At 34.6% G+C, this 24,795-nt stretch overlaps 1 protein-coding gene across 7 annotated transcripts in view; it reads left to right on the top strand.

Annotated features, from left to right (window-relative positions):
• CACNA2D1 (calcium voltage-gated channel auxiliary subunit alpha2delta 1) overlaps positions 1–24,795 on the top strand; it is a 462,827-nt gene that overhangs the window by 332,232 nt on the left and 105,800 nt on the right. For all 7 annotated transcript variants that reach the window (XM_019746896.3, XM_019746894.3, XM_019746897.3 and 4 more), the window contains exons 8-10: positions 14,238–14,307; positions 16,491–16,541; positions 19,479–19,578. In XM_019746896.3, the coding sequence (XP_019602455.1) occupies positions 14,238–14,307; positions 16,491–16,541; positions 19,479–19,578 (221 nt within the window). The remainder of the gene's footprint in view (positions 1–14,237; positions 14,308–16,490; positions 16,542–19,478; positions 19,579–24,795) is intronic.

Genomic DNA, 24,795 nt, shown 5'->3' on the forward strand with positions numbered 1-24,795 from the left:
GAGATTGTAAGAGAGAAATAGGAAGAGGAGCAAAGGGAAGGTTGCATAAGAAAAGAGAGAGAGAACGTTGGAGTCAGGAAGTGGAAGGAAAGATAGGTTGTGCTATGAGCATTTCAACAATGACTCTTTTTACGAATGGCAGTTAACTTTTAAATGTACTGATAAAACATCTATGTTTTTATTTTAAGAGCTAATTGAGGATGGTGGGTTAAATTTTTTAAACCCTGTGCATATATTTTCAAGTGTATTGACATTTTTCCACTGTATTTTGGAAAAGATCTTATAAATGTTTAATTTCACTGAATCTATGTGGTACCCCGGAACGTTAGTTGTGAAGGCAACCCTGTTCTTCTTGCAATACCTGGCTTCTGAACAGTGGTTTGGCAGACAAATCAATTCACTGAATGTCTTACACGCTGAATTAATTTATCTGTTAGAGGAGGTTATTTAAAATGGCTTTGACTGGTATGGAATGCACTTGATGCAATTTCAATTTTAGTGAATCTGTTACTGAGTTCTGTTTATTTAATTTATTTTTTCATTATTGCTTAATATACAAAAAGCTGTTCATAATGTATAAGTTAGGGGATAAGTATACACCTGTGATACCATCACCATAATCGATGCCATAAACTTACCCATCATCTCCAAAAGTTTCCTCCCACCCTCTTATGTATTATTAAATTTTTTGTGATAAGAACACTTCACATAAGATTTACCCTTTTAGGAAATTTTAAAGCATACAATATAGTAGTGTCAATTGTAGGTGCAAGGCTATATAGAAGCTCTCTAGGACTTAATCATCTTGCATAACTGAAACTTTGTACTCTATGTCTAAAATGTCCTCGTTTCACAATTTCCCCAGCCCCTGGCAACCACCATCACACTCGGCTTTTATGAGTTAGATTACTTTAGATTGCTCACTTAAGTGGTATCCTGTAGTGTCTGTCCTTCTGTTTCTGGCTTATTTCACCTAGCATAATGTCCTCCAGGTTCACCCATGTTGTCACAAATGGCAGATTCCTTCTTTTTTAGGCTGAATGAGTTGCTCTTTATGATAAAGACATAATAAAACCAAGTTTCTTTAGCAAAGACATTAAGACGGTATGTAATTTAAAAGTGGAACTGTCTGTTTATGCTGACATGTTTTCAACACATTTGACACTTTTTTCAAGTTTAAAGGCTTTCTAAAAATGAAGTGATTTTTAAAAATTTCTCAGTAAACCATACCCTTCTCTCTGATTTTAGCCTTTCCATTTTGATATGGGCCAAAATAACGGAGAGTAGCTCACTGCTGATTCCTGTCTGTTAAAGGCAAAGGTCAAAAATACTCTTTAAATATTATTAATTATTTTAAATCAGAGTGAAAATAGAATATATGTCACTTTTACTTAACTGGATTTTCACATGACAAGACTTGAACCTCAGGCTGGTATCTTCCTATTATCTGTGAGAAACTGGGTCGGGTCTCCTAAATTTTCTGAGTCTTAGTTGTTAAATCTGAAAAATATAAACCCTAACTCTCAGTTTATCTTCTGAGGGTTTTTTGTGATCAATTAGATAATATAGTGAAAAATACTTTGAAAATGCAAAACAGTAGGCATTTTGAGAAGAGTGAGCATCAACTAGAATAATTTTGCCTCAATCCGTCTTTGTTTTCAAGTGAGAAATTGAAGAACATAATTGAGATTTTAATTAGTTAACAAGGAAGATGAAGTGGAAATGTGGAAGGAGTTCTAAGCAGATGACTAAGCAATAACATCTAGCAGTAACACGATGCTGTACAATTTGTCAGAAGATGTAGGTGTTAATCTATGACCTAAATTAAGTCACTTCTCTGTTGGATTGCCAGGTAAAGTAAAAGATGCCTAGTTAAATTTGAATATCAGATGGACAACAAATATTTTTTTAGTATAAGTATGCAATATTTGGAAAATACTTACACTAAAAAGTATTTTTTAATCAAAATTCAAATTTAACTGGGTGCCCTGTATTTATTTATTTATTTATTTATTTATTTATTTATTTATTTATTTTTGCTAAATCTGTCAACCCTGTCTCTCAGGCTCTGAGTTTCTATATTTGTTAATATGGGAAAAATCAACCAACCCATTGCATCACAGAATTATTGTGTCAAAAAAAATATTGTTTCATACATTAACTCAAATGTAGAATTTTATAATTGTATTTTAATTCTTGACACTACCTTTTAAAAAAATTGCCACAATTATTGAAAATAAAGTGTTTTACAGAAACTAGAACACTCTGACTCACAATAGAATCTAAAATTTTTTCTTGTTCAGTGTTCCGATATTCCTTGGCGCAGAGCTACATGGTATATGTGAGTGGGTTAAGCAAGTATATACCCAAAGGCCAGGGTGTAAATCCCACTTCCATCACTTGATGTGGTGGTGACGTTTAGAAGACACTCAACAGACTCTAGCTGTGAAACAAGGAGGATAATAATGCTTAAATTGTAGATTTGTTAAGAGAAGAAAAGAAGTAAATATGCTTCTTAGAAAATTGCTGACAGGTAGGAAAAGTTGGTGATGGTTGGCCACCGTCATGATTCCTATTTATTAGATTATTTAAACTACATGGAGATACTACTGGCTCCAAGTAAGGAGATGTCTACACCTGCCATAATATAAAGGCACTTCTGCTGGCTGATTCTGAATAGCAGTTTGTTTGTTTGTTTGGTAATTAGTGAGGATTTGAACTCTAACATCTATCCTTGGACTGAACATCAATAAATTGTATTTTCTTATTTAGTTGATATGTATGGGAAAAAGCTATAAACATGATTGCTGTATTTCTTTTTTCTTCTCCCCTCTTATTTTCCTCTTCTTTCTCCTCCTCCAACCCCTCCCACCTTTCTTTGTCTTTCCTCCAACTTAGTAGGTCAGTAGGCTGTGTGATAATAAACTGAACACTGTACTGAGGGAAGAGGAGTCCTTGATTCATAGTAAAACTGCTGTTGGCATAGTTGTGTATTTTGGCTTTCACGTTACATCTCTGAACATATTTCTTCACCAGTACCTTGAGAGGATTGAGGAAGGTTTCCAGGGCAGACACTAACTTTACTATCAGCTTTGTTTTGTAGGATAACATGAGTGACACTCCTGGCCATATAGTTAGCTTTACGGTGTAGCTTCAGCTTCAGCCCATGTCCAGTGACATCTTCATTGTTTATGTGCCGACTGTGAGATCACTTTAATTTACAAGTGCTTTCCTTTAAAAGCTCTTAACTGACGTATACAAATTAACTTTAAAAATATTAAAACTGCTTTCAAGAGCAATCAAGTTTGTGAATTTTCACCCATCATAAAGATGGCGGGTATAAACTACTCATTTTACCTATTAGTGTCTCCCAAAATTGTACCATTTATTTCAGTAATAGCTATTGTAAATTAGGAATTAGTGGCTCATTGAAATGCCATTGTAGGCAGCACTTACTCTTTTTAGATAATTAGTTGCATTTACCAAAAAAAGGAAAAATATCGGCTTCATCTTCATATGACATTTTCTTAATGTCTTATTAATCATTTGTTCTTTCTCTGCCCTCATTTGTTCATTTCAAAAACATGGAGATACACTAAAGGGAACTGATATATGTTGAGTTACTGTTAAATGTACCTCTGGGGACATTTCCTTGTTATATCTGCTAGGATTTTGCTAGAACAAAATACAAAAGAACCTGAGTACAAAGTATATGGAGTGGCATTTTTTATATATAGATAGCCAATTGTTTTGAGTTGTTTGACACTGTTTGAAAAATAGCCCAAATACATTTTAAATATCTAATAGCAGATGACAAGGTAGTCCAAAGAATCCTCTTTTGGTTATTTAATGAAGGGAGTATTTGAGACATTTCTAGTCAATTTGAAGAAAATGGGGTAGCAAAAGAGCCTCAACATTTTTGATGTTTGGAGACGTACTCTTTCAGTGATCAATTATCTTTCAAAAATGCCTGATTTTCCTTTTTTTTTTTTCACTTTAATATTTGTGACTGGATATCCACAGATTCATCCACAAATGTGTTTAATTAGATTTGTTGATCACTGTATAAATTTTAAATGGAAGTGATTACTCTATTTTTTATGTTAATAATTATTAAAGTCCAGTATGTCAATTAGAACTGGTGTTAGCTACCAATGACAGAAAATCCGAAACAATTGTTGATTTCAGCATTATGGACGTTTGTTTCTCACTCAAGTCAAAGAATAGTATTAGTTTCATAGGCAGTGGCTGATAAGAAAGCTTCCCAAATAAGGGGTCTGCGTGCCTGTTTTAATTCTCTGCCATCTTCTGAGTGTGTTGTGTGCTTCAGGGACTACCACTGCTACTTGTGCTCTTTCTTAAGTGACAAAGAACTGTATTCCCCTGCTTTTTAAGGACACTTCTTGGAAGTCACGTGAAACCTTTCTTCTTATGTAATATTGCCCAGAATTTAGTGAACTCATGGTCAAAGTCACCTTTGAGAGAAGGCCTTGAACACAATTAAAAAGCAGGAGATGTATTAAGTAAGAAGGAGAGAAAAGATCCTGGGGACAGAGAATGTCTCTGCCTTGGTTACTCAGTGCAAGTCTGTGTATTAAAATAACAAGTTATTTCTGCTCTGCAGGACATTTCAATCTAATTAGGGAGTCAAATTTGATGTATTTTGAGATTTAGATTACAGTACAAGTCATTAAATGATGAAAACCAAATAAGTTAGACAGATTGTAGCAATTGATTTGCTTATAGGAGTTTTGAAAAAGATAAGGTAATTACAGACGAGAGTTATGGGTAAGGTTTATGAACTATGAATTGAAAATGAAGTCAATGATGAAGAAAAGGCCGCACCTTTTTAGAAGGGGAAAAGGTGCAACTTTGAAGAAGAAGAAAAAAAAAGGAAATGAACAAATATTTTTGGAGCCTAGTAAACCAGCTAATATAATAGTTTGTTACAGAAGAAGAGTTATATTGAATCAAAAAGCTTATTAGTGGCAGATTATGTGGGCTTGAATGTCAGAATAGTTTGTCTGGAATATACCACAAACATTCTAGGCAATGAAATTCTATGGCCAGTTTTTAAGGAGAAACACTTGAGAGCCTTGGCCAAAAACATACTGTTATAATGGTCAGATTTGGAATTTGAAAGACCTGAACAAGGGACCAAATAGGAATTAAAAAAAACGATTCCTTGAATATAAAAAAAAACATGAGGATATTAGAAACCTTATAAAAAATGAATTGATGTACTTACATGTGGCGAAATGATTACAACTGTAGTATTAGCTAACACCTGTATCACCTCACATAATTACCATTCTTTTTTGTGGTGAAAATATTTAAGATCTACTCTGTTAGTAACTTCCAAGTATATAATACCGTATTATTAACTATAAGAACTGTACTGTACATTAGATCCCCGGAACTTATTTATCTTCATACTGGAAATTTATACCCTTTGACGACTCCCTATTTCTCCCACCCACGATCCCTTGGCAACCACCATTCCACTCTCTGTTTCTATCAGTTAGGCTCTTTTAGATTCCATATACAGAGGGTGCCAAAAAATGTATACACATTTTAAGAAAGAAAAACTGTACTAAAATTGTAATACTCAGTATATACCGATAACGAAAGATGAATACAAGTCACATTTGACTTCTGCAATGACAAGAGGTGCTCAAAGTGGTTACCATCAGCATCCAGACACTTCTGACTACAGTGAACTACTGCTTAAGCAATGTTGACCAAAGTGTCCACTTGTCTAAATCTTTTTGGCACCCCCAATATAAGTGATATCATACAATATTGTTTCCTGTCTGATTTATTTCACTTAACCCTCATATAAGTGTATCAAACCAACATGTTGCATTCCTTAAACTTTTACAATGTTATATCCAAATTGTATTTCAATAAAAAAAGATATAAAACTGGATGAATTTAGTAACAAACATAGGTATAAGTTATGATGACTATAATTTTTAGCTTGAGTAGATATGAGAATGTTTACTGAAAAAAAATCAGAAATATTTATATTTTTGGAGTAATATGATGAGTTTGATTCACAACAATAAAATCTGAGGTGTTGACAGGAGAGTACAGAATAGCTCTATTGACAGCTAAGAATAGGATTTAGATTCTGAATGATATTGCATTGCTATATGTATTCATCAGTTATGTTGTTTGGGGGGGGGCACCTCTTATATAAGCACAAAATACTATACTATTTTGAAGTTCTCAAATAATTCTGATTTATAGAGGTGATTCTGTAGCCTTATTTTTGTTGCCCTTTTTGAATCTGTCTTTTTTTCACATGTAAGGATTGTAATAGTTTTTCACTTTACAATTAATACATATCTGGTCATGCTTTAATTGATTAAGTGATTTATTGCTGACAGATGACAGTATTTAAATAGGATGCTAATATGAAAATGGGAGTGGTTTATAATTTGACAGGGGATAACACTATATATAAAATATGTGAATAAGTATTGTTAAAAAACTTTAGTTCTTTTTAACTTCTAAAAGATGTCTTCCCTGTTCCTTTCTACTGCATATATTTATAAATTTCTATACCTTGTGCTGTCCATTTTTAGATACTAGAACCATCTTTGCTAATGTAATTCATTTTAAATGCTGTATATTTTAAGATATAAGAATTTCAAGAAAAATTCAAAACATTTTTGTAAAAAATTAAAAAGCTTTTTAAGCACTTCTCTCAAATATAAAAATTTAAAGAAATATGTTATTATCACCATATGTAAGAAGATTTATTGATTTACAAAATCCAGAAACTTGTTCCTGTAGAATCATATTTTTTTGTTTTGTTTTTATAAATATATCATTATTATCATGTAATTGGATTTATTTGCTTACAAAAATAGGAAACTTGTTCTCTCTGAGTTTACATTTTCTCTATGTAACATATATCTGAAATTATTTATCAGTGACTCATTCTCATCTTTTATTTCATAGAACTTCTGTGTTGCATCTTATTTCTGAGCTACAGATAATAACTGCATATTAGCCAACTAAATGGTTAAGTCTTTGTGTACTGTTTACTTTATTGATATTCCACTTAACCACACATCTTGTCCTTGTTATCTGCTACTCCTGCTGGCAGACAAATAACCCTTTATGTTAACCAGATATATTACGAGGATTATCTAGCATCTGCAGAATTAGCAGCAAATCACTTCGTAATAAGTTATTTTATTATCATCACTATGGTGATTTATTCTGGCCAGAATATTGTGTATCTGTATGTGCATTTCTGCCATTTGTTTATCTATAAAGTAAAGAAGCATTCTGGACATATTGTAGTTGAGATATCAAAGGTACTCTCAAGCCAATACAATGATATCATCTGAACATTGTGTCTCACTGTTCAGAAACAAAATGAAAATTCAAATATCATTTGATTAATTAAGTCAAGTCTGACCTGCAAGGAGGGAAGAACAAGGCAAAACTACTATTTCTGAAGTAACTGAGACATCCTAAGAATTCTAATTCCAGTAAGATCATTTTGCACCTGAGGAGCCCACAGGAGGATGAGACAGAAAAAAAAATACATATATATGTATATATGTATTTATGTATATATGTGTATATGTGTATATGTGTGTGTGTGTGTATATATATATATATATATATATATATATATATATATATATATATAAACACATTAAAATGCATTGCAAAAATAATCTAAGAAATTTATTACAAAGTGATCTGGAGCACAACTTAGATGGTCACTTCTCTAGTAAAATTATCCAATCCGACATTGTTCTCTTACTGACATCTGGCTCCCTTACTCTGGCATTCAGATCATGCAAAGACTCTAACCCAACTTACGCCTCCACTTTTATCTTTTACTACACAGTTCAATCTTCACAGTGTACACCTATATCCCCCACCCCTTTATTTTAATTTCATTTTATTTTCTGCAACGTTCCTTTTCTTTTCATATTTATATACTTTGTTCCTAGAACCCCATCTCTGGTCATGTGATTCCTATCCATCAATCAAAATAGAATACAAGCACCACTTTCAATATGAAGGCTTTCACAAAAGCGGTCTTTCTTTATCCTCTCAGAGAAGTTTGTTTTTAATTTATAACAACGGCTATCAAATCGTATATTCTTTCTGAATGTATGTTATATGTTTTCCTCTTAAAAAACAATGCACTATAAGCACCTGCAGGTGGAGATGGCTACTTGTATATATGTATGTTTCACAGTATGTAATGCAGTGCCTTGCATACAGTGAATGATAGGCGTTTGTTAAATTAAGCTGGATAAGATAAGATCCTAGGTACTAGAGCTGACAACAAGTATCAGAGTAGAACTTCAGAGAACTCAGTTTCTAAATAAAATGAACAAAGGCAGGGGGAGCAAATAGAAAGTGCCAGGAAACAGTTATACTTATCTAGGTGTCCGGCTGTACACCTTTCCTATCCTCCACCCCTTACCTATGCTGGTATTCTCCATGGGATTTCTGAAGTAACCATGTGAAGTCAGTTCTTAGATTCCCAGGCATTTTTATTGACTGTGTAACACCAGCCTACATCATGGGGATGGACTAGGATGGGGAAATGGTATGATGTCCTCAGCACTAGTCATAGGAATATGCTTTTAAATGATTAAAATTTAAGCATATTGTATAATAATCTATTATTTTAAGAAATCTGTAATCTATAATAAGTAGTTTTAGTGACTCAGTGATGCTGTTTTAAAATATCCACATGTGGAATGATTATTATGTGCCAACTCTAGTTTGAAGTATGTGCATTAATAATTTAATCTTAGTGTGTTTCTCCGAAAATAAAACCGGGTCTTATACCATATTTCCCTGAAAATAAGACCGGGTCTTATATTAATTTTTGCTCTAAAAGACACATTACAGCTGATGGTCCTGCTAGGTCTTATTTTTGGGGAAACACGGTATATAAATATTATATAGCAATAAGTAGTTTCCCATGGCCAAAATAATATTCTAAGAAGATATAGGGATGCAGGGAAAGATAGTGAAACTGACTTCAAACACTTTGTGAAAAGTTTGCCTCCCATACATTCTCCAAGCTTTAAAACCTGACCCAGATTTGTGTAACTGGGAGAAGTTCTGACCTATATCAGGATATTGATTCAATGACTTAAACAATGACCAACATAACAGAGATTATATATTTATTTGGGGTAATAGATAAATCAATTGGTTAGGGTAACTCTGGCCGATGAGGTTTCCAGCAATTAGGTTCTATTTGCCATTCCTTAGGTTGTTGTTTTTATCTGTATGATCAAAACTGGATCAACAGTACCACATTCACAGTTAAGAACAAAAGAAAAGGGGAAAAATTAGTAGAAGGCAAACAGCATAACCCAAAAGTTGTACATATATCACTTCTGCTCCAATGGCTAGAATTTCATCATATGACCTCACCGTGACAAGAGAGACAGACAAGTATAGTCTCTATTAGGCAGTCAATTAAAATTTGAGGGGTACTGTTACTTGAAGGAAGAAGAAAATGTGTATTTGAAGCCCTATCAAAGTCTGCCACTGGCAGTACAATTATCTCTGCACACGCTTCTTCCCACAGAGAACACATTCACCTCTTTCTCATAGGTGATAACTCAAAGTCCCAATAAGTTAGTGCACCCAGCTCAGTCCAGGATCTCTGGGTCACATGCAATTCTGTGCATGTGGATATGACTTCTCCTAGTATAGCTTACAACACAGCAGACGATACTGGTTACTTTCTCTGTACTATTCCCAGCATTGCCCAAATAACTACTATGCAAGGTGGTGTCTTCTGAATGATCCCAATGAAAACTGCCAATTAATAAAAGAGAGTGGGAATTACAGAGCAATCGCTGGTCCATGGTATTTATCACAATCTGTCAGGCAAGAAATACAAAGACCTCGTCTTTGCATAAAGCATGTCTCTTGGTTAGTCCATCTTACTGCTCCTGGTAGTGTTCTACGGTGGTACCTCTCTTGCCTAGAACCCTTTCTGGCACATCTGGAGTGTGTACTTGGGCTAAATAGCTTTCATAATATGCTGTGTTGGGTACAGATGTATGGCCCCAAAATGCTTTAGGGTTTCCAACAATTACAAGATTTCTGCAGACTAGGCCTGTCGTTTCTTTCATAATGAAAACATCATCAACAACTGTCAGCTTCTCATTATTTTTCTCCAGTGCATTTCTTGTGCAAGCAATCCTAGTCCTGAGATTTAATCTAGAAATCATTCTTAAGTCCAACATTTTTATATTTTTACCGGGTTCTGAATTTAGCCCATTCTTCTCTCTCTCTCATTGTAAAGGTGGCTTACTTGAAGACACTGCTGAAAACAGAAAAATTGATGTTCTAAAGGCATGGACATGACTCATTTTCTAGTTGTTCATCTGTACCTGCAGCAGAGGCTGCTTGTTGCCCACCAGAGTTCTGTCCTCCCAGCCCATTGTGAGGTTTTGCTTTTATAATGGCTGCCTAGCCGGGGACTTTCGCAGGCCTCCTTTGCATCTACATTGCACCAGTAGGGTATGAGTGAAAATATGTGTCACTTCAAGCCTGCAATTATTATTAGTTGGTGTGCCTTCTCCACCCTGCCTCCTGGCCTCTAGCCACTGAATATTAGTGCCCTGGGTGACCTTGGAAACCAAGTGTTGAAAAAGGCAAAAGCCCCACCAGCTATAGGTCTCTGAATTCCTGCTCAGAACAGAATCTATGCCTCTGTGGCTAATAATGTCTCCCTCAGGCTCTTATATGAGTGAGAAAGTAACTTTGCTATCCTAAAAAACAGAAAATTGGATATTGTTCTACTTACTTTGCGTTACCATAACTAATACAGAACTGTCTTTCTGTATTTAGGGGATTTCCCAGATTACACATTTTACTGGGAAAGAAAGACTGTCCCCTAAGTCAAAATCTGAAGAAGCTGGTTATTTGCTTTTCTAGATTCTACAGCCCCCACTCTGTTAATGAGATTCATCCCGGACCTTGATGTAGGAGCCAGGATGTGAATTAGGGACTGGGAAGGATCCATCCTAGGATAGTAGTAGTTGGGCAGCATCACGCCGATTCTTCAAAGTTTTGTGAGCTATGTAATACACATTTATTGAATTTATTCGTTAAAAATACCCACATTCATTATCTTGGCTTGTAATTCAGACTGATGACTAATACTCCATAGGCGATGACTGGGAAAACCTACAATAATGATCTATGTGACACCACTTAGATCCAGGCACTAGGACCAGGGTTATCTGTTAAAGGTGGTTTTTAACTACGTGAAATTCACTTTTATTTTATTTTCATGTGAATAAAAATGTAAAATCTTTAGAATAAGAAAATGCATTCGAACTTGTTCATTGGTAATGAAATTAGCTTTCCTTTGAAATGATGTTTCTACCAAGAGAATCAGCCCTCAGTGCATCATTCATTATGTGCTGTATTGTTTCCTAGAAGCTGAAATGAAAAACTGATCTCCTGTTATTTTTAGACCATGTTACATGCTTTATAATCTGCATACTTTCTCAAGAATATTTCTCTAACACATATTTCAATAGTCTGACTTAAAGTACGGGGAAATACCTTTTTAAATCAGTGGTTCAATAACTGACAAAGAACACCTTAAATATCATGTGAAGTAGAATTGTAACTCAGTAGATTCAGTCAGATAGACCCACAATTCGATTTTGATTGGGGAAACAGTCTCATAAATGATTATTATCACCCTTAACGTTGGCATTCGGAAATGAGATGCCCACATTGTGGGCTGTCATTTTACTCCTTTCTCCTATCATCCCAAAATCTTATTGGAGAGCAAAAGGAACATCTAACCTAAGCAACATTTCCCTTTTTTCAGGGATTTTGGAAGCCCCAATTTCCTCTCAAAACATATAGTTTTCATTATGCATCATTATGAAACTGATCATTTCAGGGAATTGCAGTGTATGGTTATTTTCCTTTTTACTATTTGACCTTTCACAATTCTGAGCCTATATAAATAATGTGCCATTTAAATGCCACCATGGGATGCTTACAATAAATTAATTAGTTATATCAAAAAAGAAAGTACATTGTTTAATTTTACAATAATATAAATATCTTAAGTACAATCAAGGGTATTTCCTAATAGATATTTCAGAAGACTTCTAAGAGATTATTAATATGTTTTAAATATAAACCATTTAAGATTACAAATTAAATTAAAATTTACTGGTCTGGCTTAAACTGTAAATTATAACTCTTTTTTCCATCTTTAAAGAAAGATATAAATTTTATGGGGCATAGTAATGCTTATCACAGTCAATTCCAGTTAGCAATTATAGTGCAAGCAAAAATCCTAGATGAATTCGATCTGCAAGAAATTAAAAAATCTAATTTAAATGTGACTTTCACATTCTCGTTTTATTAAATAATTTATCAAATTCATTATCTGACCACTTTCAAATCATGGTAGCCACTAATGTATTGACTAATCTCACTTCTCTCATCTCACGCACACATTTGTATCAGTTTGAGTCCAATCAAGAGAGACAAAACACGATATTTTGAACATGGAAAACAGGAAGAGTTATTGAGCAAACAAACCAGAAACAGGGAGCAAAAACCCTTTTCTCAGTCAGTGCCTTTCTTTCATGATTTGTTGACAAAGCCTAAAATTGTGCTTGTTGGTAAAAGAAACATTGTTAAAGGGCCCAGATCAATTTTCATTTCACAGCAAGATAAAAGGGTGGATTTGTTACTGAGAGTCAATAAATATATAACCAGCACAACATTGTACTGAGAGTAGGATATAATTTACTTAAAATTTTAGTTATTACTAAGACCCTAACTTGGGAAGTCAAATATTATTCAGTAGTAGTTACAAGTCTCCTGCTATGTCAATAAGAATGCTTGTTGCTTAATTCCAGTGCTAGCACAAAAAGAAAAAAAAATATATTTATTTCACTGGCTGTAAGTTTCTGCAAATGCAAATTGGAAGATTAAAGTAAATTTACCATTTTTGTTGCATTGACTGGTTGTTGCAACTGTCAGCACCTAGTTGTTGGGGGAGAGTTATATTTAAACTTAACTGTTTCACGTAAACACAATTAGACATTTAAAATGAATAAATCATTTTGTAATATAGTCACTAACAAGAAAGAAATTTTACAGTCAAGAAGAGCCTCAGTAGTACATAATTTTTGACATATTCTAATTGGCCAAATTATCTTAGTTGGTTAATAAACCTGATTCTCAGTGAAGTTTTCCATAATTTCCATAGTTTCTCAATAAAGAAAAGGGCAAAATAGATTGAAGAGTATAAGTCATATTAACTATTATTAGGAATTTTCCCAAGAGTCATATGTCTAAACATGTTCAAGAAGAGGACTTATTTGGCTCAAAATTATCATCCAATTCATCAGTATTTATTGTTTTCCATTGGATCTAAGGTAGGTGTATGTGTGTGTGTGAAGCTTTATAAAGCATTTTAAAGTAAGTATAGATTCAATTAGAATAAGCATAAATTAATTTCATTTAATGATTAATGCCGTTAGACAAAGACGTTTTTTTCTGATTGCTGAAAAATGGTGAAGGCTCTGAAACTAACAAAAGATTCTTGAATTACTTCAGATCATTCAAATATATTTAACAGAAACAGTTTTTTGTGTGTGTGTGTGGAGTTATTTTAATTATACTTTAACCTTTTAATTATCATTTCAAATGGACTGGTCATTATCACATATGTGAATAATAAGGTTAAAAATTATGCTATGGTATAATATCTCCAAGAAAAACAACAACCTTTTTATTGACCAAAATAGTATTTCATTGAATGAAAATATATGAATTTAATAATTGAAAGCATAACTTCCATGAGTGGCAAATCCATTTTCTTTTAAGGTAATTTTTTTTTTGTTAGTAGAGAAGAACGAAAATGTATAAGCTCTGGACCCCTGGTAAAATATGTAAGTCATACAAAATCCCTGTGTCTACAAGTTATTTCTGAAATAATATAAAAAAGGAAATTGACTTACGTTGACTTTCTTTTGTACTGCTATATTGTCTTCCATTTAAAAAAAGAAAAGGGTCAGGGCATGAAAATAGTAACTCTCATTTTAACATTGTTGTGGGTAAGTGGACTGTGTCAATGGTGTTTTTGATTTATTTTAAATATTTTTATAGATCATATATAATATTTTGATGTAACTTCTCTAATTTTTTATTTAATTTCTCTCTCTGTCTTTTTTCTAAAGCTTCTCCATGGGTTGATAACAGCAGAACTCCAAACAAGATTGACCTTTATGATGTACGCAGAAGACCATGGTAAGAATTTTAGGTAGTCATGGAAAGATGAAAGAGATAAAGGTTACATGTTTTGTTAAAAAGCTGGAGGGAATCGTTCCATTATTAGGATGAATATTTTCTAACTATTTAAAGAGCTCCGGTATTTTAAAAACATTTTAATAAATATATACAGTTAAAGGTCAATGAAGACGATGAGTTCAAGTGGGAACAATAATGTTGTTGAAATTATATAGCAAATTCATTTCAAATGGACTGCTTTAAGTTTTATATTCGATTTCATCTCCAAAACACTTTTAGCTGGTGGGGATTTCTATTGAAAGACACCTCCCATCACCCCCCTGCCCCGCCCCCCAGTTTGCTTTGAGTAGAGCTCTAATACAACTTCTAGTCAGAATAGGGGGTAGTTTGCCTTTGACACTGAACTAATGAGAATTGGCCCCAAGATGTAAGCTGGCCCTAGTTATAGTCATATAGCTTAGGTTTATTTTCCCTAAAAGGAGTATTATTTGTTCCTCACTTCTAAAGCAACTCATTTTCATAACATAAACTCAGAAAAATACCAATAACTCATAATTTCACTGTTAAACTCATGCATTTTATTTGAGTTTTTAAAAAGTAGATTCAATATATAAATGTATCTTTTTTCAAATGAGTTCACATTATGTGCAGTGTATTGCTTTGTAACCTACTTTTTTCATCTCAATACCTTCGAGTACCTATTCATAAGAGACACACTTAACATCATGTTAAAAGAATGACTCTGTGGTAACTTATTTAAGAAATCACCTATTATCATACATTTAGATTATTTCTAACGTTTTGCTAGGGTTCAGACAAGTTCTAAGATGCATAATAGTTTGTTCAAATAAATGTATTTAAGGATTTTAAAATACCCAGTTAAATGTCGCAGTAGCCATTTACATGAACACCAACCATGTATAATAACACAAGGTGCTATTAATCCATGTATTATTCTTGTTAATATTTCTCTAAGTGTGGTAGCTATGAAGGAAAGATATGGCATCATATGATTTGGGTTCAGGGACCAGTTGTTTTGGGGTGAACTTAGAAACTAGATGCCAAATAGAAGAGACAGACCATACCCTGTCCTCCCATCCTCCCTTTGAGAAGCATGCCAGGATCATTTCTCAAGGTGCTAGACATAAACTAGATTTACCTTCCATTGGAATATTCCATCAACCCTTCCCCTTTACTACAGAGAAACAAAGTTGAGTGCAAGTTATAGACTGTGTCATGAAAACATAGTCCTGAGTAGATAGGTATTAACTGTGCTGGATGTTGTCTGAAAACTAATGGACAAGTTATCTGGCAGGCTTCTGAAATTTAGATTTAGAATGATGGGCAAAGAGACCTCAGAGATAAGTAGAAATTTGAGTTCAGGGACAGCCCTTCCTGTTGGACAAGTAGGCCCCTGTACCCCATCACTCTGTTCAGACAACATGAGCTTTGATATCATTCACCTCCAATTAAGTTTTCTCTCTATAGTTCCTGAATTATATGAATAAAACTCTCCTAGAGTCTCTTTAAAATGCAAAGATGCTAAATCTGTAGGGCTGGGTTGAATTTGGGAATCAGCATTTAAACTGACTCTCCAGCTGATTTTTAGGAATTATAATGTTTGAAAAGGACCACTTAAAACTCTTGGTAATAACATCATATATTATTTTTTAAAATTATTTTATTGTCTCTTTATATTTATCTTCTATTGATGTTGCTTTTTCATGTTCCTAGACCAATTACATGTTTTTGTGTTTGTTTTTTGCATTCAGAAATATGACGTAATCTCATTATTATTTGTTATTACTATTCCTTAGAATGAGTTTCAAAACCTGTGGTCAACCAATTGAAGTTTAGGATATTTTTGTATCTTTCAGGAAAATGGCCTTCCAGAAGTTAATTTCTTTTGCTCTTAGTATTAAAGCACATCTCTTTATCATTTGTTATAAATAGCTGAAAAACATAATTTAAATATTATGCCTCTGACATCTTGACCATTGTCTTAAATATAGCTTTTTACAATTGATATCACATAGTATGAATGAAAGCATTGTTGACAGAGATAGAATGGAAGTAGGTTTGCTTGGAAAACACCTTCTCTCAGAGATCAGTGACTATCAGGTTAAAAATATCAATGTTTGATATTTATAAAGAGGAAAATATTTATTTGGTATTTGTTTCAGGTACATCCAAGGAGCTGCATCTCCTAAAGACATGCTTATTCTGGTTGATGTGTGAGTAGTTAAATATTATGTATTTATTTATATACAAAGAATACAGGGAGGATTCATAGATAACAGTAATGTGTGGGGACTGAGAAATGATTGATAGGTTGGGGAAAAAAAAAGATGAAGAATAATTATGATGACTTCTGTATGCAAAGAGGCCATATTAAGACAGTAACAAAACAAACAAAAAGTATCTTAGTGAAAATGAGCAGAATCTGTATTGGAATTAAAAATTATGGCATGGTTCTAAAGTCTGAATTTTTTGAAAAATTATTTTTTTGCTTTCAATTTTTGTCTTTAAATTGAAAACAATATTAAAGTACATGGTTGCTAAAACTAAGCAGTTCCTGCAACCAAAAAGAAAGAAAGAAAGAAAGAAAGAAAGAGAGAGAGAGAGAGAGAGAGAGAGAGAGAGAGAGAGAGAGAGAGAAAGAAAGAAAGAAAGAAAGAAAGAAAGAAAGAAAATTGAATCATTTAGTTAGCACTTAGTCATTCATGATTGAAATAACATTTAAGAGTTTGACCACAAAATGGATAAATATTAAGTGTCTTAAATGTCAATACTGGGACTTTTTCAAGGTAAATGCTGATATACAAGAAAGAATTCCAAGAGTTTTTTTTTATTAGTCATTTTATGCTTTACATTGCTTCATATTAACGGGTGTGTATGTGTGTGTGATCTTTTAGTAAAGTGGAAGATGTAATTGTAGAGTATAGAGCATTTAGTTTTTAAGAGTAATACCAAGGAATTAAAATCATCAAGTATAAAATGCTTAGATTATTTTTCCTGAGAGAAAAAAGTATATCATATATTCTATGCCACACTCAAAGAAACAGAATCCAGTGTTTTGTAGGCAACTAAATCCGTATCACAGGCTAATATCAACATTTGAACATTTTCTCATTTTGACCTGAAGTAAACAAGTTCAAAACCTTATAACATAGCCTGACAAAGGGAAGATAAATGAATTTGACCAATATAACTTAAACGTTAATGCTCATTTCATTTGTTAAAATGCATTTAAGCTACGTCTGGTTTTAATTAAATTATTGTGGAGTTTATATCATACAGTAATCCTTGATATTCTTCTTAAGTGTAAATCTAAACAGTAATGTAATCCTATAGGATAATTTCCAGAAATAATTTCTCATATTAAAATCTTTGGGACTCACATGCATATACCAAAATTGAAAATGTATATGAAGTTAATATTTTTAAAAATTATTTCAACATAAATGTGTTGAGGGTCTCATCATCACATATACAATGTAATGATATAGATTCAAAGAACACTAAGATGTGATCCCTGAGCTCAGAGATAATTCAAATGTATTAGTGAAACTAAACCATATTCACCGATAACTAAAATAATTGTAAAGGGTAATAGACATAAGATATGACACAGCACATGGAAGAAAGATAGCACTTTGATTTAAAGTGTCAGGAAAGACTTCATTAAGAAAATAAACTTAGAATTGAATTATTATAGCAAAGATTTAACAGAGCAGGCCTGGGAGGAGAGAGAAAACAGAGTGGAATTTCCGGTGGAAGAATCGACAGAAGCAAAGTGGCATAGGCGAGAACACCTGGGGAAACGATATTGAGGAGGTGAAGGAAGGAGAGAGAGAAGAATCTGAAAGCTTTTGAATGCAGGGCTCTTGAGATCATTGGCTATTTAGTAGGTAACTTCAGTACTAACAGTATTGGATCAAGGTGTGTTTCCAGAATTTTCACCTGTTTGCATGGGAAGGAGAGGTGACTAAGAGCAGGACTTGGTGGCTGTTACCATAGCTCTAGATCTTTAGGTAACAAAGACCTGAGCCGGAATGGAGAGAGGATGGAGAGGAGGCCACCATCTTGGGAACACTGTAAAGTAGAATGAATAGGGAGATTGTCTGGAGGGGTAGAAAGGTTAACAGGGAGGAGGAAATTGGATGACTGGGATCTAGCCTGGTTGCTACCAAGAACATAAATGGGAAATAAAAAATATGTTTGGAAGTAATTTGTCGTTTTGGACATTGAGTCTGTAGTTTAACAAGCAGTGAAGTGTAAAACTGGGAAAAAGTCAGGAAGTATAGATATCGAGTTGTCTAAACATGAGCCCCACAAATCAATGAAGTCACTGAGGATCATAGAATGTGTAGAGACCAAAAAAAAAAAAGAAAAAGGAAGACTAAACCCCAGAGTCTACTTCAGGATACAAAATAAGGAGTTTTGTCCATGAAAAAATCTGTTTATTATCATAATTGTATGCTGCTTCATAATTACTGATTTAATCAAGTCAAACAATGTTGTTTTTTTTAAGGCAATGACTATCTGTTAACCTAAAGAGGTTATAAGCCCTCATTTATAACGTGGCTAACCAAGCTGGTATTCAGTATATGTTTCGTGAATCAATGAACATGACATGAGTATCCATATTTTATTAAAATTGTCACTTGATGTGTCATTTTTATCATTGTTGGTGGAAATATTCTGGTGCTGGTAGGAAAGAAAGACAAGATTTCTTTAATTTATTGCGACTCTTAAAAATATGACTTTTTCCAGGGCGGCCGGTTAGCTCTGTTGGTTAGAGTGCGGTGTTCTTAACAACAAAGTTGCTGGTTCAATCCCCACATAGCCACTGTGAGCTGTGCCATCCACAACTAGATTGAAATAACTACTAGACTTGGAGTGGATGGGTCCTGGAAAAACACACTTAAATAAATAAAAGTTAAAAATATATATATATATACACACACACACACACACACACACACACACACACACACATACTTTTTCTAGTATTGATTTTTTTAAAGACAGAATAATTTGAACATTATATAAATGATCTAGAGCCATCTAGAGCCAATGCATAAGTTGCCTTTCCATAGAGTGTCTGATTTTGATTAAATGTATGACCATTAACATGCATGGACCCCCCCCCCCCCTTTTTTTAATAGGAGTGGAAGTGTAAGTGGCTTGACACTGAAACTGATTCGAACATCAGTCTCTGAAATGTTGGAAACCCTCTCAGATGACGATTTCGTGAATGTAGCTTCAGTAAGTACAAAATGACTGCATTTTTGGTAAATTAAATCAGTAATTTCTATTTCCTTATGACTTTAAATACTCCATAGTGTTTTATCATACATAGGCTGACATAGCTCTGATCTATTCAAGACTATTTCACCGGCTCTTCCTATCTTGTTACTAATTCTCCTATATTTCCACGACAAGGTCTTCTTTGAATGTCTAAGGCTTTACCCATGAGTGAAGAGACTGAGGTAATAAATATGAAGGAAAAACATTACACATGTTCTCCTTCATTCAGAAAAGTTTAAACAGGTATCATGAACCCCTATACTCGTTGATATCATTGTTACTCCCAATTAGTCGCGACTTGGCAGTCTCATTATATAGCAATTGTCTGTTCATTATAATGTTCGTTTTCACACGTGACACTTATCCACAGTACATTATGTTTTTAAAATTGTTTTTATTTTTAATTAACAGGAGAACCAGTAAATATTCAAATGTGCTTCTTTTAAAGTTTTATTTCCTCAGAACCACCTTAGACCTTCCTACGACTAGCTAGGGAGCATTGAATTCTAAAACAAATGAAATAGGACAAAATGAATCTTGCCATGTCTGATTTTAATTCATAGAATTTAGGCAAAAATCTCATGGATCTTATTGCACAGTTGAAGTGGATATGTTCATAGAAAGGATGGTGAGGGAAGAGGAATTTTTAGTGAAGTCATTTTATATTGAACATGTGAGAATGCACCCGTCTCTGAAACCACTTAGGAAGAAGATGCTAAAGCAGGTGGCCTGCAATCAATTTTCTCCCTTCACTAGGAGGGCACCCCCGGGGGAAAAAATAGGCAGGAGAACCAGGTATAAGTCCTTGTCAACCAGACCTCCAGATAGCTAGGTTAGTGATATTTACTAAGAGGAAGACGATTTATTTCTAAAATACTTTTAGTGAGATATCTCTAGCTAAGGGTAACTATAATAAATAGAACCCAGGACTGATGAAGTAAGACTCCCTGAAAAATGTTCATAGGTCGTATAACAACCTGGGTAATAAGCTGGAGATATTTCAGTATTTAAATACTTCCACTTTACAAGGAACCCTGCAAACCTATTCTAGAGACCTCTTTCCATCTTGACTAGAGGGGGGTCTCTAACACAGTAAGGAATGATTTGTTCTATTAGTTTTCTAGGGCTGCCATAACAGAACATCATAGGCTGCTATAGATATTAATTATTTTACAGTTCTGTAGACTGAAAGGTCAAGGTCAAGGTGCTGGCAGGGTCAGTTTCTCCTGAGGCTTCTTTCCTTGGCTTGCAGATGGCCGCCCTCTTGCTGCCTCTTCCCATGGTCATCCCTCTGTGCATGTACCCCCCGGTGTCTCTTCCTCTTCTTATGAGGACACCAGTCTTACTGGATTATATCCCTCACTAACTACCTTAGTTTAACTTAATCACCTATTTGTAGACCTCATCTTCAAATACTGTTACATTCTCAGGTTCTGGGGTTGGGATTTCAAGGTGTGAATTTCAGGGGGACACAATTCAGCCCATAACACCTGGGGACCCGTCCTCCATGTCCAGATCTTTTTATGCTTCATCTGAACCTTTAGCGAGCCTTAGCTTGTCCATATTCTTTGGTATTATTTAGTAAAACTTGACATACATAAGATCTCTGATTCATTTCAGTCTCATACTATGATCCTGTGTGTTATCTCACCACTTATTCAATAAAACGTAATGCTTTATCTCTCAAACAAAATGATCAGAAAAGACAGTAATTTAATTTCATTTGTACATAAACATAGTGTTACAAAGGGTTTGGAATGGTTGCTAGCAAAATATGATTTTTGGCATAACAAGAGAAAATTGTGAAAAATATTATATTCCATACAGATTTGGCATATCTAATGGGATTTACATAAAACCAGCAGATATTAACATGGTTAATTTCTTAATCTGTCTTCTTCTTGATCCTTAGTCATGGATTCATGTGTAAGTAGTTTATTTGGGACATGATCCCAGGAAACACTTTCAGTTAAAGTAGTGGGAAAGAGAGGAAGGATGCCAACTAAAGGATCTTGATTCAATTTAAAGGAACTTAATCCTACTGAGAAATCCTAGAAACTGTATAGAATATAAACTTCAGAGTTATTCTGCCTACAGGCCAAAGAAACTGAGGTTTGAAGTACCAGCCTTCCCCACCTGTGAGCAAAACAGATGCTGGCCACAAAGGAAGAATGGAATCAAAAAGTTGCAGGTGATAGTAGTTAGAAACCTGACCAGCATCCACTATATCTTGTCACTGATCTTTAAAGATGGCAACTGGTTACAATTACAAAACAAACAAACAAAATAAAAACATAGTACATGAGGAATGTGAGATGCTAGAGTTAGAACCAAGTCCATAATTTATATTCATCTTTTCTCTCAAGCCCTTTCTCATTTTCCTACACCCTCAGCCAACTCTTGCTGATGGCTTGCTTGGTGAGATGACCCAAACTTTTATTCCAGAGGCCTATACATCCATTATTTCTATGTCCATTCAAACAGTGGTCCCTGCAGTTGTACATTCACAGTAATCACCAAGCATGGATGTGCTTGAATGCATGCCCTGAGTTCTATGCATAGTTCTCCCTTCCTACATTATACAGCAGCAACCTCATGATAATCTCCTTGTTATCTGGAACCCTGCTAGTAGATTTCTTTTTTTTCCCCTCGCATGTTGGTCTGCTGGCATGAGAAGCCAAAAATATCCAGATAGTAGTTATAAATTTAGGTTTAGTGAAATTCTTGCTGTGACCCTGGTAAGAGCACCACCTCACCCCACACCCACACACACGTTCTTGGAAAGCAGAACATTTATTTTGGCAAAGTAAAGTTGCAGGGACAGGAAATACACATTTCCCAGTGGATCACTTTGAGTTATGTTGAGAGTTATTCCTACTTCCCTTGGTTCCCACACTCATGCATTCTTCCTTTTTAGGGCAGAGCCAGTGTGGGGAGGGAAAACCTGATTTGTAACATTTAAGCATTTACTAATTTTCATAATATAAGTCCTCCTACCATGGCCAATTTCAAGCTACCTATATGAGGTCAATTAGCTTTAAAAATTCCTGGAAATGTGACCATTGTTTTTTATGAGCAGACACAAGTTGGTACCAGCATATCAATGGACATAGTACAATGGTTCAAAGTGCATATTGCCTCTTGAAACACAATATGCCAACTCAAAGACTGTAATTGCCAAGCTGGAACCTTAGTTGCAAATACAAGAGATAGTCTTAATGATTTATCACGCTGGCAATGTCTAATGATGTAGTATGTGGTAGACCCAGTGAATCCCGTGATCATTTGTTCATTATTGGACTTCCTTTACCATAAAATAGGTTGCATGGTTTGAGGGATGTTATTCAGGATTCCATAAAGATACTCCATAGGATAAATCAGGCAGTACGATGAACTCTAAGGAATGAGGCGCTGTGCACAGGAAAAGGGAACTCATAACTGGAATAGGTATCAATAACAAGAAAAAGAAAAGTTATCCAACCTCGCCTCCAGAGGGGTCAACTTGAATATAATCTATTTGACATTAAGTTACTTGTTGTCTTTTTGAAAGGTGATACTATATCAAAGAGTCAGCATTAGACAGTTTCCAATGGGTTGGCCTTTCACAAGTGGCAGTAGCTCTATCACACTTCGTGAGAAAGACCCTGTGCTTTTAGGTCCATATATGTCCTCTTTCTGTCTGCTACCAGGCTGCTTAATTCATGATCCCATTTTGCTAGCATTGCAGTTGCCACATACAAAGGCCGAATGACCTCCAATGGACAAGTCATGTTATCCACCCAATTGTTCAATTCCTCCTCTGTGATGAATGCTCTCTAGTGGTCATTGATGTGAGACAAAGAGAATTGCACATTTTAGTCCTGCTCTTATAGGTCTGAACTCATGCTTCTTCTCCAGAACTCTCTGTTTGGGGAAGGTCTTTCAATCTTGCTCCTTCAAAAGCATTGGTGAACCAACCAATTTGTCATTGTGTAATAGTCCATGTGTTTTCTTTTCTCAGGTTACTTGTTCCTCTACACCAGGTTGATGACCAAGTATATTTTGCCTCAAGATCTTTCAACATCCATCCCCCAGCATGTTCTCCCAGTATCTGCTGGTCTATATTAGGTAGATCGTGAATCTCTTTTGTTGAATATCCATTCTCTTTTTGTATTCTTGGAGCAGAGGCTACTTTTCCAGTTGGGTCATGTTGAGGCCTGACATATTTGTTGCTTAGAGCCATGAGGGAAGATGGAATCAGATCTTAAGGAGAGCAAGTGTCATTCTTTATGTTCTCTAGGAATGGAGACCTACTACCCTCAAAGAGGAAAAGATTACCTCTGCCTATCCAGAGAGTATAGGGGAATATGGAAGTTCATTGTTCTCAGTTGCATCCACCAAGATGTCTGCATTCTTTTCTTAGGATCCTATTATTTGCCTATCAGTGCAGAAGCTTGCCAAGGCTGTGAATGCAGCCTCCTTTATAATTACGAGTATGTGACTCTCAAAAGCAAATGTTGTGCCTATTTCTAGAACAGACTGATTTTCTCACAACAGGAGATGAGAATCTCTTTATTAGCTGCCATAGAAGTCTTCTAGTTTTCACACTTTGCCCTCAGTTGATACTTTGTTAACCTTAGGTTGTCATTTCCTTCAATGAATTCAACAACAACCAACCAATGTCTAGCCCTTGTGATTACTATAGTCCTGAAATGCTCAGTGTCTCCTCTCCTGTCTATATTGTGTTCCGATCACCACAGATGGAAATCTTGACAATTGTGATGCTACAGCCTCAGAACAGTTTTTTTTTTTTTTTTACTCCAGTTTTTACTGACATACAGCCAGATACTAGTGGAGTCTTTGTTACCACGTGACTGGCATATGATTTAATTATAGAATCCCATACTGAGGTTCTGCTTCCTAAGACCCCTGTTAGTAGCAACTTAGATTGGGTTTTTCCTGAAATAGTCCCTGAGTAAAGGATTCAAGTACAAATGGTTTATTTGGAAAGTACTTCTAGACTTAGAGATACATGAGAAATAAAATGAAAAATGAGAAGATAACTAATAAATGATGGATTGTTAAACTAGTTACCACTCTGAGTGAGTGGAACTTAATTCTCTGAGCAATTCTGAGAACGAGTGTAGATTACATGAATTAGAGTAATCCTTTCCAAGGAGAAAATGTGCTGGAGTA

The sequence above is a fragment of the Rhinolophus sinicus genome, chromosome 4, assembly GCF_057876585.1.
Source record: "Rhinolophus sinicus isolate RSI-liver-muscle chromosome 4, RSI-T2T, whole genome shotgun sequence".
Taxonomy (NCBI): Eukaryota; Metazoa; Chordata; class Mammalia; order Chiroptera; family Rhinolophidae; genus Rhinolophus; species Rhinolophus sinicus.